The 19,765-nt window shown below is 40.2% G+C and overlaps 1 protein-coding gene across 14 annotated transcripts in view; it reads right to left on the bottom strand.

The window, feature by feature from the left end:
* The window catches only part of mbnl2 (muscleblind-like splicing regulator 2), a 90,606-nt gene that overhangs the window by 24,059 nt on the left and 46,782 nt on the right, over window positions 1-19,765 (bottom strand). For 10 of the 14 annotated variants that reach the window (XM_061985058.1, XM_061985063.1, XM_061985069.1 and 7 more), the window contains 5 exons: window positions 8,279-8,443; window positions 7,892-8,095; window positions 5,534-5,794; window positions 1,088-1,141; window positions 610-760 (listed from right to left, as the gene is read on the bottom strand). In XM_061985058.1, the coding sequence (XP_061841042.1) occupies window positions 610-760; window positions 1,088-1,141; window positions 5,534-5,794; window positions 7,892-8,095; window positions 8,279-8,443 (835 nt within the window). The remainder of the gene's footprint in view (window positions 1-609; window positions 761-1,087; window positions 1,142-5,533; window positions 5,795-7,891; window positions 8,096-8,278; window positions 8,444-19,765) is intronic. The other 4 variants (XM_061985064.1, XM_061985068.1, XM_061985071.1 and 1 more) reach the window with 2 other exon arrangements.

Here is a 19,765-nt window from a genome sequence, read left to right as displayed (position 1 = left end):
GCTGAAAACAAACTACATTTTTTTTAAAGTCCTGTCCCTCACAATGAGTCAGTTTAGAAACCTTGCCCAACAATAAAAATACGTTGCCTGAGATGGCACGATACACATTTTTAGTGATTCAATGTGTATTATCAGAGTTAGAGTTGAACATTCTGTGGAATGGTCCATAAAAACTCATATATCCATCACATATTCATGTTAAAGTACAACAGACATACACTTTATGGACTTAAGTCTTGGGACACACTTCTTTATTCAATAAGTGTTACTAAGCTCTTAGTTACCCCTCAATCTAAATTCATTGTGGACTATTCTTTGGGTAAGGCCCTTTTTCCTTTAATTTCTGTAAGCCAGGGCCTTCTTGACCAACAGTAATGACCTCGGACCTCACAAATGTCCTTCTTGGTGGTTAGACATACATTCCCACACACTCCAAAATCCTGTAGACCAAATGTTTTCTTTCAGTTTAACCTTCTTTGGCTGTGTGTCCCATTACTTCAAACCATATGTGACTAATGGTCATGAGGGGCTACAAAGGTTAGCACAGATGACTTATAGTGATCTGGCCTCACCAATGTGCATTGCGTGTGGACGGCAAGCACCTCCTACCTGTGGGAAAGAAAGCTGGCTGCTGGAGCTGAGCGCTGGCCAGGGCCTGCTGGTAGTGCAAGAAGCTGGGGTTGAACAGGGAGCTGGCACAGTTGCTCTTCTCCAGTGCCGGTCTCTTTGGTAGTGGCTGAAGGACGCTGTGAGGAAATGCCTTCTCACCGAAAAGACATGCACACACAAGAGAAGCAGAGTGGGTTCACACTTAGGCAAGTCACATTGATATTTGAGAATCTACTATTTGACTATGCTCAGCACAAACAGTCAAAAATGAAGAAAGACAAACTACATCCTAGCAAAACATTTAACATTCTTAAAAAATATTTTACAATTACTTTTCAGAAATCATTTCAAAAACAATTAAACATCAAAGTGCATTACAGCATTTCACAAAAGCAAAAGAGCCAACTTAAACTTTGTGAGTGGCTACAGTACGATTAAAGAAGCTACATGCAAAGCAAAAGGTGAAAGGTCAAAGTACCAGGTCTACAGTTGCCTCGAGGGGTCGCTTCATTGCTTTGGCAGTCGACTGAGTCTTTAATTAGCAGGCAGCGAGCACATGATGGCAGTGGGCCAATGGGATTCAAGCGTATTAACATACAGGTAACAGCAAGCAGAGGTGCATCATGGGGGACAGCATTGCATTGTGGATAGGTGAGAAGGAAAAAAACAAAAATAATCTGAATGCAAGTATACCACATACAAAACAATAGGCATGCACATAAACAAAAAAACTAATTTGTTTAATTTAAACATTTGCTACTTTTTGAATGAGTAAAAAAGCATCTATATTAAATATCTACATAAAGCCAGACTTGTCTGTCATAACTACTGAGAAAGAATTTAGTAGCAAGGCTGACTAAAACTTTTAACAACAACAAAATGCATCAGGATAAACAGAAGATAAATGAGAAGATAAATTGTAGACTATGAACTATGAGCTCCTATCAAAATTGGATGTGAGAATGTTTAAGTCATCCTGCAACATGTACGTGACTGTGTGATCAGGTTCAATAACTCAATGTGGAGCGCTGTTTATTCTCCAAGATACGATACATATCTGGGCTGCAGTATCACAATATTTCACAGCTCTATAAAGTAGTAACACACAGTGTCGTCCATGCGATGATGACATGGTTGAGAGGGACGTAACTCAAAAGGTCCCGGGGATACGCGTGGGCTTTTTGCTTCACGTGTGTGGACTTCCGAGGTGTGTTGTGTGCAAAGGGCATGACAGAGCAACAATGCATTGCTGATACGCTGCGGCGTGAACAAACACTGCGGTTAGTTGGAGATGGAGGATGACGGCTGCAGTGAGATGAGAATGGAGAGGGGCCTTGCCATTCTGTGATGGAAAGCAACACATGATGTGGGACAGTTGGACAACACCACTGACAGACAGTCTCGTGAATTATGGATAATGATTTTTACAACAACGAAGCAATAATGGTGTTAGGGGGCTGTACTTAAGCTTGGGCAAAGGGCTCCAAGAAAAATGGATTAAAAGTGCTGACTAAACAACTCATTCTCCCAAGGTTAACCTCCTTGCCTCTCCAGCAACACTTGTAACTGCTGCTGGTAAATATGAAATTAGGTCATATAGTCAATAAGATGAGGTGTGTGAGGACCACATAGTGTGAGGAGAATGCTAAAGGAGGATGAACTGAGTCTTGCTTGACAAGTTATCGTGTGGCAAATGGGGAAGTTAATGAGCTCGGGGACTGTGCGACCGTCAGAAGATTGCACTAAGGGGTCAACACTTTGCCCCAAGTGGCCTCATAAATATTTGGATTCCTTGCAGTGTCCCAGCTGTTACTCATGGGCCCAGCACACTATTCCCTTTTGGAGGACAAACAAGGCAAAGCAGCGATGGCGATGGCCAGTGAGCTATGTGCGATACATAACACACGTTGGTGCCACGGAGAGACAGCAAGGCGGGTGTGGTGCAAGGTGGGCAAGCGCAGCAGCTAACAGGAGCCTTTAAGAGAAGGAGCTCAGAAGCTGGAGGAGGGCGGGGTCACTTCCGAGACACGCAGCCAAGTCCACCCGGCATCCTGTCTGAATTTCCACCTGTCTCTTAGCCTGTTGGGGGATGTGATGTGACTTTCTCATCCACCCTTGATTTAATTAGCACTGATCTGTAGAGAGCTGCACTGGCCACTCATAGACAGCAAGGTGGGGGACATGGGGGGTGCACACTAAATAACATTGTGTTTGTCTGAACCAAGGGCGTTGCACACTGACAGTACTCTGATAATAAAAGATTGTTTGTGCAGTATCATTGAAAAAAGGCCTCACTTTGCGAGGAGCATTGTTAGTGAACTGCACACTGGATCCAACTGGAATGATCCAGCAGGTGCTTGATACCGTAATAATAAAGCAGGGCTCCACATTTTATGTTACTGTGGGGGTGTGATAACAAGCAGCGTACGTGTGTGTTCAATTGAGATATTGTAGTTCAATGAGGTCGTGCATTTTTGTGTGAGTGTTGCCATATGCAGCACTGTGCAAAAGTCTCTTATTTGTTGTTTTAGCAATACTATAATAAGTACACATGGTACCATCCTTCAGTAGAAACTGATATGTTCACAAGTAAAACAATAAATCATGGAGTGTCACACGTGTTGAGTTATTAGTTAATTACTACACTAATTCCTAGTTTATAGAGGTTGGCAAACAGACAGACGGTATAGCATTATTAACCCGGGAGGTTGATGATTCTTTTGTTGTGAAACAATTAACTCATGTATCCACACTGAAGTGTATTGGGTACTTCCTTCTTGGCACAAGCACCACCACCGCGCTACTCTAACTAGGGATGGGAATTGAAAACCGGCTCTTGTTGAGAACCGTCTCCGAGCGTTTCGATTTCTGGGAATCATTTGCCAGTTTAGTTAACGATTCCCTTAATGACTCCTGAACGAACGCACGATGCGGCACAAACGCTGGAGATTTTTTTCGCAGAAAAGGATGACAACTTACAATACTTGCAAACTAGTATATATTTCTTCAAAGAGAGCATAGACTACTATAAACATTAGCACATACTGTAGAGCATGTGATAGCTTTGAATGCATGACGCTTTTCGGATCTCGTCCGAGAAGGCACTGCAGGTAACTAACCAACTCACTCACTCACTAATTAACTAACTGACTAATACTGCCTATTATGTTCGCGCCTCAGTTTAAAACATACAATTATTAACTGTAGACGTGAAGTGTTCTCTAAAGTGGAGTCGCCATAATTAGTCGTGTATCCTTCCTGAAGAAACAGATATGCTTATAGTTCTACAAAATAATAATTAATTTTCATAAATGATGGTTGCAAAATTGTGCAATGCACAGTTCTATTGGACTTGAATTGCTTGTATTTGTCACTGGCTGACAAAGATTTCTATACAGTGGACAGCTCATATATTATTTAAAAAATAATAATTTTATTCAAGATTGTGTTTATTTCTATAGTAGAATATTAGTTTTATTATTATGATTATTTTCCCAAAGTGTTTCTCTGGAGAACGTCTGACCCTGGCATCCTATAGAGGGTACCTCTTGAAGAGGAACTACACTTAAAAAAAAAAAAATCCTATCGTTCACAATCATTATGAAAGACACGACGACAGCTGTTTTTTTCTTTTTAATGCAATCTGAATAGTAAATAAATGCATTCAAAAGTCTGCTTACAATGGAGCTTATGAATGTTGCTCTGAACTGCCTATAAAGCCTTTAAAAAACATCCAAACGTCTTCATTAAGGTTTTATATACATGATGTAAGTATATATGTAATGTAACAATAGGCACATTTATAATAACATGGAATATTTACGTATTCTGCTCATTTTAAGCATACGCGGCGCATTAATTTCAAAAACGCATCACAATTGTTTATTTTATTTTAACTACATCGCTGATTACTGCTCACTGCAGACTTTATGAGAGCCAACAAACATAATAAAACATCACTTACTGTACCATGTCTGCTGTCATCAGAATGCCGACTGCTAGAATGTTCATATATTCCCATTTAGATGAAGAATGACTCATAATTATTGCAAAGAAAAGTAAGAAAAGCAACTTTTCGTGTCGTTCTCGCCATTCCCGGGTCTAAATCGGCTGTTAGTATACCAACTTGTCGGAATATGTCCTCGTTCTATTATCCAGGTGAGAGGCATGATTTATGATCGAGAATAAAGCTTTACGAGCAAGGAAACGAGGAAGCAGCTCATCAGTCGATCATGTCAACTATAAGTAGTTTGTCTGCGTTAGCGCTTATAATAACAATATCACTAATACTTGGTTAATATTCAAGTCATGAAATGTAAATGGAGTATTGTTGGCGCTTTTTGGATGTTTTTTTATTGGGTTTTATGGACAGAATAGAGGACTTCCTGTTGGCTACCCTGTAAGCGGACTTTTATCTATGCTTATTTACGAGTTACAATGCATTTAAACAAATACATCCGTCGTCATGTTTTTCATAATGATTGTGAACAATTGGCAAAAGTCCCAAAAAAGTGCAGTTTTCCCTTTAAGACCACACTGTTAGGTTAGTACACTCATATTTCTTTTAAACTAAAGTTGATGCTTGATAAGAGAATCGATAAAAGAACCGAATTGTTAAGCAGAATTGAAAATGGAATCAAAAAAATCTCATCAATTCCCATCCATAACACTAACATTTGTGAAAATCCATTTTGTATCTTTTATATTTTATTATAATGCAAACTGAATCCGTCCTACGCTTTTCTGCTGGATTAGATTTCAAAACGACTAGTGAAAAAGTGAATTTAAACAACAAAAATTGTGTTGGACTGTTGCACAGTATTGTATACAGGTATGATATATTTTAATCTTGCAAATTAAAAGATACGCTCTATTATAGGTGTTACAATATTGTATATAGGCCAATGTAGTGTTATGCTCTCACCATCGCAGCTGTCGTGGCGGCGGCTTGTGCGGCGACTGCTGTCTGGTTGGCCTGGTGTTGGGCAGCCTTGATTTTGGCCTGCAAGTGCCCCGGTGGGTGGAAGTACTTGCACTTCTCGCGGGAGCAACGACTCTTGATATAGTCCATGCAGACGGTGACTGTGTTGTCACTGGTGTCGATCATGGGGCTGTCGCTTGGGTGGGCGAAGCGGCAGTCGGTCTCGCCGCGGGCGCAGTTGCCCCGCTGGAATTCACGACAAACCTGCAATCGAACACAGATGGAAAGACACAAGGAATGACAGGACAGAACAAAGGGTAAATACATTATATTTGATTTATGCAGGCATAATGTGTTTTAAATGTACTAGGTGCCTTGCATAGAAAGACATGTGTTTGCCTTATTATTTTGCTTTAAATTGCAAGAACAGAAACTATACATAAAACATAATGACCGGGTTGAGGCCTGACTACTGTATAATCACAAGGGATATTCTTTTCACGCAAACTCTGGCATCCGTTACACACAATCGAGCAGACTCACAAACACACACATGCAGGTCATCTGCACAGATCCACGCGCAGCATGTTCACGCACGCTCTGTGTGGGAGTGCATACGTGTCTCTGAGGGATGCTGTTTCATTAGTGAGCTTCATTCAGTTGCTAAGTGATAGCACTTGTGAAGACAAACACACCTATGCATCACCTCCAGCTCTTGTGGAGATAACAATTGTTTATCTTTATAAATTTAGAGGAGGTACAGTGAAACACTCCCCTTCATTTCATAATTAACAAGATCTTCTCATTCAGCGTTGCATGCTGGAGCGTTGGTATAATCTCATAACCTTCACATTTTAAATACATTATATTTTAGAAACAAGGTCTAATAATTAAATAAGAAAGATTACTTACTGAAGATCTGTAACATCTGCCTGATGGCAATGCAGGCATTTGATCAGGCTGACTGCGTTTAAATTACACAAAGTTGTTTCTCTACTTTATAAATAATTATAATAATATTGTATAATATAATGTAAAAATTTGCTGTTGGTGTTAAAACAACTATATACAGACTGGACTATAATCAATATGTGTGCTAAGTTTCTGTAAACAATCCCCATCATCCACAACATAAGGACCCGCATAATCTAATGAGATCCCGCGCCTTATCGAGACATAGGACATGATAGGTTTATACATATTCAGGTCCAATTTCTCTCCCTGCCCTAATGTAGGTCATGTGCATACCTGTCAACATTTGTATTTCAAAATAAAGGACATTTCCAGGGATTTTTTTCTTCTTCTTCCCGTTAAATAATAAAAGAAAATGCATGCATGCCCTAACTTGGGCTCGATATCATGTCCCTTGTAACACTAACAAGTGACCTATCCACAGACAAATACATAGGTTCCAGGTGAAGACCCCCGTTTTATTGCATGTATGAAGAAAAAAACACAGTTCCGGGCTCCTTTATGGCACTTAGAGACATTTTTTATGCTGGTTCATGTAATTTTTTCTTCGATTTAAAAAATCTTACAAAAAGAATCAGAGTCTGTGACCTGCCTGTTTGATCTTCTTTAGGTTAGGTTCTTTAAAATATCTAGACAAGGTTTAATATTTTTGGAAGTGATGTCTCCTCTGTTGTTTTCATCTCTTGCGTTGTTGATTTGATTGAATTGTACTGATTGTATTGAACTGAAAGGCTTAAGTTGAGCCGACCTGATCATACTGGTGAGGATTTTCTTTTTCATCGAAGGCAAAAACAATCAAAAATAGGGAAAACTTTGGCCGGGAAGACGCTGGGAAAGAAGAACAAAAACTGGATTTCCCGTTTGAAATGGGTGTGGCCTTTTCCCCCTTTCTTCGATATGCAGTCAATTTCTTGCGCATGTTGCAAAGATAAACTGGTACAGAAAGGAAGGAAGACTGTGTATGGCTAGACTATTTGTAACTTATGACTAATTTGCCTTTATTGGCTTGTTCGACATTGGATTTGTTCTAACCGACTCCCATTGTACCGACCTAATATGATTTTTTTGCTGTCATTTGTGCTGTTGAGTGCACACTCTTGTCCCTGATAAGTACCTACTGTATGAGAGTACTACATGAGAGTAGAAATATTAGAAACAGCAGCAGTGCAGTTCTACAGCGCTGTACAACGTGTGTCAACGTAATCATAAACCTTTTTAAAAGCATAATGGTTTTACAGCAGTCATGTGTGGTTGGGCAGTACATACTCCATGGTATCTTCTTGTTTGCCATCAATTTTCAACCATAGTCAAAAAGCAGTGTGACTGCACCGCTATTGTTTTGATCAAGCCTGTCTCTTCTAAAAGGTAAGGAATGTCGGGATGGGTCACCTCCAGCTTGTCTGTTCGCAGCAGTTTCTGGTTGGCAGAGGAGCTCGTAGACATCGACACAGGAGGACTGCCTGGGACGATCACTGGGGTGCTGGGCAAGATGTCTGTGGGCACCAGGCCCATGCTGTGCGACATGGGAGTCAGGTATGGTGTGTAGCTCAAACCCGCGCTGGAGCCCAGGGCTTGACTAACTGGAAAGGTCTGCTACAAAGGAAAGACAGTTTCTCGACTTACACACCTCCTGATGGACAGTGTTATAGTTTAGAATGTGAGAGACAGTCATGAAACATATGGTCAACATGTAAGGAAGTTAGAATAGTTAAATGAGATCTGAGAGACAAATGAAAAGCTGAGCAGGAAGTATGATATCTTGTAAGCAGCACTGACCACCGGTTGCATGGTGGTGCCAGGAATCATAAACTGCATCTGATGAGCCAACATGGCGGCTGCTGTCTTCTGCTGGATCAGGTTATTACGCCCGTTGATCTCTAGTTGGGTCTTCAGGTGGGCAGGCGGGTGTAGGTACTTGCAGTTCTCCCGTGTGCAGCGGCCCTGAGAAGAACAAACAAAACAAAGGAGGTCACATACAGTAGCTTTTAAAAGTGGGTCTGAACTTGACTGACACCTTTGTGGTTGCAATCTGGGCATACTGAAAAGGGAAGACTTGAGCAGAAACTCAAACCATGCAGCTTTTTAAAACAATAAACAGGCTCATGTTTCTTGTGGGAGATGCAAATGCAGCATGGGTGTGGTCATGACGATAGAGTCCCTTGTCGATGAAGGCAATTTACCTGCCGGCCATGCCTAATGGCAAACATAATAATCCAAAATGAATCCTCTGTTCAGTGCACACTGTGAGGAGAGATAAAGGAGCATAGAAGGTCAGGAGGGAGCAAATGGAAAGTGAAAGGGATGAGAGAGGATGTCAGAGGGACACAACAGAGCAGAGAGGAGAGATTGTAACATGCTGGCCATGACATGGCACATTGTGCAGAGGGTGTGGCCAAGTAAAGTGTGGTGGGAATCATAAACGACTGTGATAGCTAAGAGGCTGCTCCTGCTTCATTGTCTGTTATTGCAGGAAAAGCACAGTCTGTTTGAAATAATACCGTGAGAGACGCAGTGTTGTTTCACACCGCTGAACATGGCAACAACAATAATAAAATATTGCTATTTGAATGGTCAAAGAAAAACTTAATGTTGTGATGAAACTGTAAATGAAGTAGGAAAGAAAACAACCTTAATGTGTATTTTTAGGAAATGAAATAAACATATAACGTCCCATGAGATACAGCATGATGAATGTTTGACGGATTGTTTACATACATGCTTTCAGCTATGCTGGATTGTAGGCAGGAGAACAGAAGAATTTTAATCAAACAGGACTTAAGGTATAAGCTCATGACTTCCTATGTAAACAACCAATAATCTTCATATGAAGATAAAACTAATAAAACCAGTCTATTCTTGTAAAATACTAAAGACACCCCAGATCACATCAAACACTCAACTGGCACTGTTGCAATTATATTTCTTCCAAGCAATTTGAGAAAGAGAAAAGAAGAAAACAAATGATTTTTGCTTGTCTTAAACATGGTACACACTAGGGATGTAACTATATGGACATTTTATATCATGGTTATTGTGACCAAAATTATCACGGTTATTATTACTATCACAATATTGTTGAATCTGCACAAAAAGTACTTATACCCACAATAAAAATCTAATCACCAAGTTTTAACAAACGATCCAATACCACTTAGTACCATTAAGACCCAAAGGCTTGTACACACAAATATTATTTAAATCTGAAGGTTTTTTTAATCTGTAACAGACTGCTCATTAGGATTAAAAAATAGGCGTGTGTGTGTAATGTGCTACTATATATCAAAACAGCCCATCACACACATAATGATTCTGTACCACCACTGAGCCAGACTCCTCCAAGACCCAAATCTTCCGTGAATTAATGTGATCCAACAAAATCGAAGAAGAAACATAGCAACTAAGGCTGTGAATCTTTGGGCACCACACGATTCGATCTGATTCGATTTTTAGGGGTAATGATTTGATTCAGAATGGATTCTTGATTTAAAACGATTCTCGAATCAAAATCAATAAATGTTATTAACATTGGGTGCCAGTTCTATGATTAACAATATTCTTCCATAAAATAGATTAACAGCTCTGCTAAATGTCACGACTGGGCGCACCCCAGTACGCATTCATCTGTGCGCTGCGCTGGGCGCACCTCCAAGAGCGTGCCGGCGCGCGCCACTACAGCTGCAACAAGCGGCTGCATTCAATCGGCTCAATCAGCTCTCTACACACCTGTCACTGATAAGCTTCCTCGCCTTCTTAAGCCAGCGCGAACCTGCGTTCCGGCCCAGAACGTAGTTTCCTGTTTCGTACAGTAAGCCAAACTCATATCAAGCTCTATGCTCTCTCTCTCTGTGTTTTCTCCCACTCCGTGTTCATTTTGTCTCGTGTCCCTTGTCGTTCCAGCAGCATTTCCTCCTTTCCCGCGTTACGAGATGTGTGTCTCGTCTCCCCGTATCCCCCCTGGTTCCCTGGCTGCCTTTTGGATCTCGACCTCCCGCCTCAACACAGACTTTGACGCCTCTCTCCTGCCCTCGACCTCACGATTGTTCACGGACCTTGTCTTGCCCTCTTGGACTTCTGCACCTCGCTCAACACTCCGGGTAACACACTACAGCTAATCTCTACACATAGTCGTACACCACACACACATTTGGATGAGTTTACACAGCTCATCTCTTATTTATATATATTGTATATATATATAAATAAACCAAAGCTAAAATGGCATCCCTGCTGTCTGTGCCGTCTTCTTCCCCTGTACGCATTACAATAAAATTCTACCTAAACATTTCATAAAGTCAAATACAAAGATAGGAACAAGAGAAGTATCCCACACTTTGTTTTTCCAAAGTAAATATGTAATGTCTGAGTGGCTGGACGGGACAGATTAAAAAACAAACAAAAAACAAATACATAAATATATTTTCTTTATTTCAGTTTTTGATTTTTATGAATCAATTAAAGGGGAACATTATCACAATTTCAGAATTGTTAAAACCATTAAAAATCAGTTCCCAGTGGCTTATTATATTTTTCGAAGTTTTTTTCAAAATTTTACCCATCACGCAATATCCCTAAAAAAAGCTTCAAATTGCCTGATTTTAACCACCCGTCCATTTTCCTGTGACGTCACATAGTGAAGCCAACACAAACAAACATGGCGGAAAGAACAGCAAGCCATAGCGACATTAGCTCGGATTCAGACTCGGATTTCAGCGGCTTAAGCGATTCAACAGATTACGAATGTATTGAAATGGATGGTTGTAGTGTGGAGGCAGGTAGCGAAAACGAAATTGAAGAAGAAACTGAAGCTATTGAGCCATATCGGTTTGAACCGTATGCAAGTGAAACCGACGAAAACGACACGACAGCCAGCGACACGGGAGAAAGCGAGGACGAATTCAGCGATCGCCTTCTAACCAACGATTGGTATGTGTTTGTTTGGCATTAAAGGAAACTAACAACTATGAACTAGGTTTACAGCATATGAAATACATTTGGCAACAACATGCACTTTTGAGAGTGCAGACAGCCCAATTTTCATCAATTAATATATTCTGTAGACATACCCTCATGTCAGCAGGCCAGGGAAGCTAGGGTCGATATTCTTCTCTTGATCATCTCCGGGACGGTGTGAGCCAAGACATCCAGGGGGGTTTAGCTCGCTCGTCTGCGGGAACAAACTGCCGCCATTGCTTGCCGTGCTACCGAGGTCCTTTGTCCCTGAATTGCTCACACACTCCGGCAGATTCAATGGGGGTCTGGCGGCAGATTTCTTTGACTTTATCGTTGGAAATGCATCTGCTTTGAGTGTCGCAGGATATCCACACATTCTTGCCATCTTTGTCGTAGCATAGCTTTCGTCGGTAAAGTGTGCGGAACAAACGTCCAATTTCTTGCCACTTTCGCATCTTTGGGCCACTGGTGCAACTTGAATCCGTCCCTGTTTGTGTTGTTACACCCTCCGACAACACACCGACGAGGCATGATGTCTCCAAGATATGGAAAACAGTCGAAAAAACGGAAAATAACAGAGCTGATTTGACTCGGTGTTTGAGAAAATGGCGGATTGCTTCCCGATGCGTTGTGACGTCATCACTCCGAGAGCGAATATTAGAAAGGCGTTTAATTCGCCAAAATTCACCCATTTAGAGTTCGGAAATCAGTTAAAAAAATATATGGTCTTTTTTCTGCAACATCAAGGTATATATTGACGCTTACATAGGTCTGGTGATAATGTTCCCCTTTAAGAAAGGTTCCAAATAAGAATTCCGATTATTTCGAAAATAGAAATAGAAATAGACATACGAGTGATGGGAATGATAATCTTTTAAATACTTTTGACAGAAAAATCCCTAAAAAAAGGCTGTGGAAAAAATAACGCTTAAGGATTGATCATGGATTTTATAACCTACTAAGCGAGCAATAAGTGAGAACCTTCTCAACAAAGTAGCCCCAATATTTTTTTAAGCTTCTTAGTTAACAACTTTCCATGCCACCACACAATTTACAAAGCGATGACTCGGGCTGGATTTGTCAGTTTTTCCGACAGACATGAAGATTGTCGGTCCAGACCTGTTTTGAAGCCACTTATCGGGACAAATTCACTCTTAACACACCTCAGACCACAGCACAATCTTATATGACACTATTCCTTTACCATCTTTGGTCGAAATCGTGATAAAAACAGCCCAATTTTCTTAACACATGTGTACCCAGTTTAGGACAACAGCAACATTGAGAGAGAGCTGCAATGTTTCCGTAATGATGAGCGACGAGGGCTGACTGACCTCTATGCCCTGCAGCGAGTCTCTCCAATCCCCTCCTTTATGCTTCACATGAGCCAACTCACACCTGCCCACACATATGCATATTAAATCCCTGGATCACAACAAGCATCGCCCACGCACACCAACACTGCCATGCTCGAGGACATGCACGCAAACACGGCGGCCATGTACAGCCTGGAGGAATAATGTTTGCACTGAACCTCACAACCAAGTGTCAAAACTAATTGTAAGCCACTGTAGACACTTGAGTGTGTTTGTATGTCTTCTGCAACCAGAGGCATGTAGGTAGGTGCTATAATGCACGATAGTATACAGTACATGCCAAAGTCTGGATAGCATCCAAAATGAAGTCTGCAAGGGTAGCACGGCATCAGCATCACAACCTACAGAGGTCATAAATACACACTCAAACTGCAGACCCACACTCCTTACAATGTACATTTTGTGGATTTAAGTGATGTAATTTTCTCCTTGGTGCCAGATGCAGCTCACAAGCTGCCTGTGAGTGACATATGCTTCTTTCAACTGCTTAATATGATTCCTTTTCCAATGTAAAAATGATGAGGTAAATGGTGGCTAAGATCTTTGGGGAATGCTTTATAATGTGCAGCCCTTGGACCTCTGCTGCTATTATCTTGTCAAACTACTGAAAGTCTTTCTCACATAAGGACTCAAGCTTTTTCTGTGCGATGGGCTTAGCCTTTGCGTGAATTTGGTTGAATAATTTGTGCTTTTGGACACATTTATATTAATTATTAAATAAATACAGTAAATTCTGGAATATAAGCAGCTACTTTTTTCTAGGCTTTGCACCCTGTGGCTTAAAAAACAGTGCGGCTAATTTATGGATTTTTTCTTTGCTGATGGTCATAATGTAAATATCTTTTTTTTAAACAAACAAATAAACAAACACACTGAATATGTGTGTTATTGTTTGTGGTATGGCCCTATCTTCTGGGCAAATGTTCTCACTGCAGGTGCTGCATTGCCCTTCTCTTTAGACTGGGTTATGAACCGGAAGTAAATTTGGCGTTCGGTCGTCTAGCCGTCCGTAGCGTTTCTACTCGTATGGATTCTTCATTAATCATTCCAAGCAATGTTTCTAAGTTTTACAATATAACAAAAACAATTCTTACTTACTAAACCATGTTTGATGTCTGTAGGAGTGTTTTCATGCATATTTGTACGTGCTATAGTAATGTACTAAAGCTAGCATCATTAGCACTAGCTAATATGCTAACACGTTCACGAGTAAATGATAATGATAAATGGGTTGTACTTGTATAGCGCTTTTCTACCTTCAAGGTACTCAAAGCGCTTTGACACTACTTCCACATTTACCCATTCACACACACATTCACACACTGATGGAGGGAGCTGCCATGCAAGGCGCTACCAGCACCAATCAGGAGCAAGGGTGAAGTGTCTTGCTCAGGACACAATGGACATGACGAGGTTGGTACTAGGTGGGGATTGAACCAGGGACCCTCGGGTCGGGCACGGCCACTCTCCCACTGCGCCACGCCGTCCCTATGTTAGTATTATTAACTTACAATGGTATTCTTTTTGTACGGTTACAGTTTTGTAAATTCACCAAAACGTCACCGTGGACCTATTGAGTCTGTTTAGCTGATTGCCAAATTAGTTTCCGCAGCTAGTGGGTCCATGACAATGACTTCTGTTTTGTTTGATCAGCCGTTTTATTGCTGTGTTACAGACACCATTTGGAAAAAATTAGGGTATGTAAATAAACATTTAAAAAATATTTCTGTGTAAATAACTGATTTCATGACATATAGATCTGCGGCTTATATATATAGGGAAAAATATATTTTTATTCTATAATTTAGTGGGTGCGGCTTATATACCGTCGCGCTTTGTAGTCCATAAAATACGGTACATGTGGTAACTTTCACTGTACAAGCCCTCAAGGTAGATTAATTGAAATTCTCACAGACTTGAAATCCTTTATCTAATCTTTTTTGATAAAGTATAGGGATCTATTCCATTGCATAGTTTGATTTTTTTGCTCGTATCTGCTTTTTGCAGGACGATTTTAGCCTCTTTTGTCCTTAGATAGTTTGTGCGCTGCTTGCTGTACAACAGCCTTCTTGACTTGGTTGACCACCACTGGTTTTCACTTCCGGGAAGAAGTCACGTGACGGAATACAAGCAATTGGGCAATACTCAAAGCTCCAATATCGGTATCGTATTGAAAGTGGAAAAACCGGGACACCTCAACTTGAAACTACTAAGCATTTCAACGTGCCAAGTCATGTCGGCTACAGGCATTTCTATTTTTGCCATGAATGATGTACTGTAAGTTCCAAAAGTGGTTTGTCATATTCTGTTCTTAATGTTATCCACATTTGCTGGTCAATATAGTAATGTTGTTGATGTGAGCCCTGAAATCAGAGTGAACACAGCCCTTATTCCATTAAATGTCTTTTTCTAGAATAAGCCAAAAAAAGGACACACTACACTTGACATTTTAAGTCAGGTGGTGTGTCTAAATTGTGTGTTTCTGGCAGACACAGTCACAGTTGTCATCGAGTAACAATACCATGCACCCACGTGTGTAAAATGATGCATTCATCCAAGTGAGGGAAGTGTTAATCACTATTGTGCATTGTAGGAAGACAGTCATCATCCACATCACGCCTATTTAGCATATAAAGTGGAAAAACACATTTGACAAGTATAAAGGGATGGGTAATAGAAGTGGCAATACATAGCAACAGCCTTACTTTTGGATGTGTGTGATTAATACTATCGGTCATCAGCAGGGGGCTCTATTTTCAGGCTTACCCACTTGAAGAATCAAGGCACATAACATGAGGTAAGATACATTGCTGCATCTCGTATAAAAAGTCTGTGCTCATTGTTAAATTTGGGATCAGCTCACAATGACTGCAGACCTGTACTTATGTCAGGGGGTGGCTGACACACACAGATGCCCAAAAAACATACACCCACTTCTGTCTGAACCCACCCACTCGGAGCAGAGCAGAATCTATTCATTGCATCCCGTCTATGAAAAGGATCTTTGAAAGCACCAAGGCTTCTCTGTGATTCGCGCACTAGCCGCCAGTGTGTAGCCATAGTTACGTGATAAAATTATACCTTTCGGTGGGCCTGCTCACATGGCAACCTCTCATTGTAGGCTGTGACGTGCCCAGCACGTGCCAACCGCTATGATCCAATGGTATTGGCGGTGGTCCTCTAATAAGAGAGTGCTTTCAATCAGATTGGATAATTATATATTTGCTTGACAGGGAAACATCAATGAGGTCAAAGTGAAATTACCACTAGGGAAATGCTGATGAAAAGCAGCTACAGTAAACTCATTAACATATGACACCAATTTTTCCTATTGTCGTTTGTTCCCTTGTTGTAGTTCTTGAAATTGGTGTCATATAATTATCATTGTCATCTGTCTTTATTTATTTGATATAATGACATAACCTCGGGTACAGGACCAAGATAATCCGTAATGTTCACTAGAATGAGAGCAGTGGATACCCAATGCTAAAAAGGGCATGACTTCTTACCTGCCCAAAATAACTCAACTCGCCAAGCAACCGTTGCCCTTGGGATAAGCATTGTAGGGGAGAACATGCTTTGGGTTTTTCCTGAGATGCATGCCAAATGGCCCGCGCAGAGTTGGCATCCCCAATCTGGATTTTATCCGGACATCTTCATCAGTGGCACAACCCCCCACACCTCTTCCATCAGCCTGTATGAATAGTCAGAGTGGTGAGTGCTGTGTATCTGTGGGTGGCACAGAAACAGAGGGCCAGTCTTCTACCAAGTCTGCAGAATAGCGCTTCAGTTGTGGGCCCCTCCCTTTAGCACTGTAACATTTGCATTTTGCCCTCAAAGACAGCTCTATCCTCTGGCCTGCTACACAGGGTGCTTGCTTGCCTACAGGTTGAAAATGGTCTTGTAAAGGCAACTGTAAATGGGTCTTTATGCTACACTGTGAAGGTTCTCCTTGCTATTGATGGGGGAGCAAGCAGTATGGAGCTCTGTCGCTTTTCTTTTCCACAGCACCACTTCTTACTCGGCAAGACAAATCTCGGATATTTGTGTTTCCTTATTGTCCTGCATAGGTTCTTCGTACACAAATGGACAAAAAGGACATATTTGAGACTGACGGACTGATGGAGTTGTGCATCAAACATCTTTGGGATGGATGTCCGGCATCAAGGACTGTAAAATAAATCCCACAGAATTCATACCTTCTTCCATTTTAGTTCCACTGCATGTAATGGCCAAGAGTCCTAATTCTTTTTGGCTATCAAAGTGTCTGCACATCTCTTTGATGCTAAAGCAGCACTCGGCTCCGTGATCAATGTTGCTGTGACTGGTGGTATTGAGAGACTGTGTTAAAACAGAAATCAGGGAGGACGATCACAGGGGCTTAACAAGCTAATGGCTCAGCACATTGCCCAGTGTGCAATCAGTTCTGTAAAAAGAAACAGACTCTGAGCTATAACTGGATGAAATAGCACATGCCAAAGATTGCACATAGTTGACAGCATTTATCCTATTGTCGATGAAGGGAAGCTGGCTCTGATGTTTATGACATAAAGCTTGTGACATGTGTAATGCTCCTTACAGCAAAACAAGAGAGCCTGTTGTATGCCCACTGACTGGAGATGAGGGGCTGGTAGGGTTTTGTAGTTGCCCCAAGAGGACAAGTTGTAATTGTAATTGTAAAACTTCCGACTTACTCTCCCTATTATATCATGTATACCAGTGGTTCTCAAATGGGGGTACGCGTACCCCTGGGGGTACTTGAAGGTATGCCAAGGGGTATGTTAGATTTTTTTAAAATATTCAAAAAATAGCAACAATTCAAAAATCCTTTATAAATATATTTATTGAATAATACTTCAACAAAATATGAATGTAAGTTCATAAACTGGACATCAAATCAAGTAGGCTATTCCATTCATTACAATGCAACAATGCAACAATGCAATATTCAGTGTTGACAGCTAGATTTTTTGTGGACATGTTCCATAAATATTGATGTTAAAGATTTATTTTTTTGTGAAGAAATGTTTAAAATTAAGTTCATGAATCCAGATGGATCTCTATTACAATCCCCAAAGAGGGCACTTTAAGTTGATGATTACTTCTATGTGTACAAATCTTTATTTATAATTGAATCACTTGTTTATTTTTCAACAAGTTTTTAATTATTTTTATATCTTTTTTTCCAAAATGTTCAAGAAAGACCACTACAAATGAGCAATATTTTGCACTGTTATACAATGTAATAAATCAGAAACTGATGACATAGTGCTGTATTTTACTTCTTTATCTCTTTTTTTCAACCAAAAATGCTTTGCTCTGATTAAGGGGTACCGGTACTTGAATTAAAAACATTTTCACAGGGGGTACATCACTGAAAAAAGGTTGAGAACCACTGAGTACAATTATGTCTGGCTTGATTTTAATACGTAACTAGCACGCTTAAAATGGAAGTCTGTGAAACCACTAATACATAGAATCAACTCAAAGTCAAGAGTTTTTGTTATATTCATATTACCGTATTTTTCGGACTATAAGTTGCAGTTTTTTTCATAGTTTGGCCCGGGGTGCGACTTATACTCAGGAGCGACTTATGTATGAAATTATTAACACATTACCGTAAAATATCAAATACTATTATTTAGCTCATTCACGTAAGAGACTAGACGTATAAGATTTAATGGGATTTAGCGATTAGGAGTGACAGATTGTTTGGTAAACGTATAGCATGTTTTGTATGTTATAGTTATTTGAATGACTCTTACCATAATATGTTACGTTAACATACCAGGCACATTCTCAGTTGGTTATTTATGCCTCATATAACGTACACTTATTCAGCCTATTGTTCACTATTCTTTATTTATTTTAAATTGCCTTTCAAATGTCTATTCTTGGTGTTGGGTTTTATCAAATGTATTTCCCCCAAAAATGCGACTTATACTCCAGTGCGACTTATATGTGTTTTTTTCCTTCTTTATTATGCATTTTCGGCCGGTGCGACTTATACTCCGGAGCGACTTATACTCCGAAAAATACGGTACTCAAAAAAAACAAAACTGTGATTTTTCTGCCAAAAATTGCGATAGTGGTTTGGTTTAAATTTTTTAGATTTTATTAATTCAAATACATCAAAAACTGTTATAATGGTGAGTGAAAGAAAGTAATTTCACTTTTAGACCTTCAATGAACATATTCTTGTCTGAAGTTGCCGCACATGAGAATTATATTCAATAATCTACTTAAATAAATTCCATGGCTGCTTGTCGACACTGTACAGTCATACAACGCAAATTGTTGTTTGTTAGTAGCACAACGGCTGCAGCGCACACAGCACTGTTTCCTGAAACCACTTTTGATTGGTCAGCAGGCCAGGATGCAAGGATCGATAATCCTGATTCAGTTCGAAGGTAGAAGAGGGAAAAAAAACTAAAACCTCAGCCTGCAAATAATAATTGCAGTAATTTAAACCTCAATTTATCCAGCTGATGTTAATGAAATGTGCAGCCCTTCATAGTACAATAGTATAGAATTGATGCTATAAATTAATCTTCTTTTCATTTGGTTCATCCTAGAAAAGGTTTCAGAGAAATCACTTGGCTTTGGGTCGGTACGAATGCATTTGAAAAAAACAAACAGATTCACTGATGCCAGTCAGCCCTGGGTCAAGTAGTGATGCACTGGATGCACATGGACAGCGCTTCCCTTCATTCTCAAAGCCTGGAAGAAATAAAAGGCTTCCTCTAAAGGATCGTGTTTACTTTTAGTACAAATGCAGGTTTAAACTGGCTCTTGATCAGCAGGAAACACTGAAAAACCTTTATGAGATGATTGTCAAATGCTTTTTGCTAACATTTGAGCTTGTAATAGAGAATGTCAGAGGAAAATCAGTGGGTAAGAATAAGGCATTAAACTTGTACGGTAACTAAAAATATCG

Source organism: Nerophis lumbriciformis, linkage group LG23, assembly GCF_033978685.3.
Source record: "Nerophis lumbriciformis linkage group LG23, RoL_Nlum_v2.1, whole genome shotgun sequence".
NCBI classification, from domain to species: Eukaryota; Metazoa; Chordata; class Actinopteri; order Syngnathiformes; family Syngnathidae; genus Nerophis; species Nerophis lumbriciformis.
This window is presented reverse-complemented; position numbering and strand designations above follow the sequence as displayed.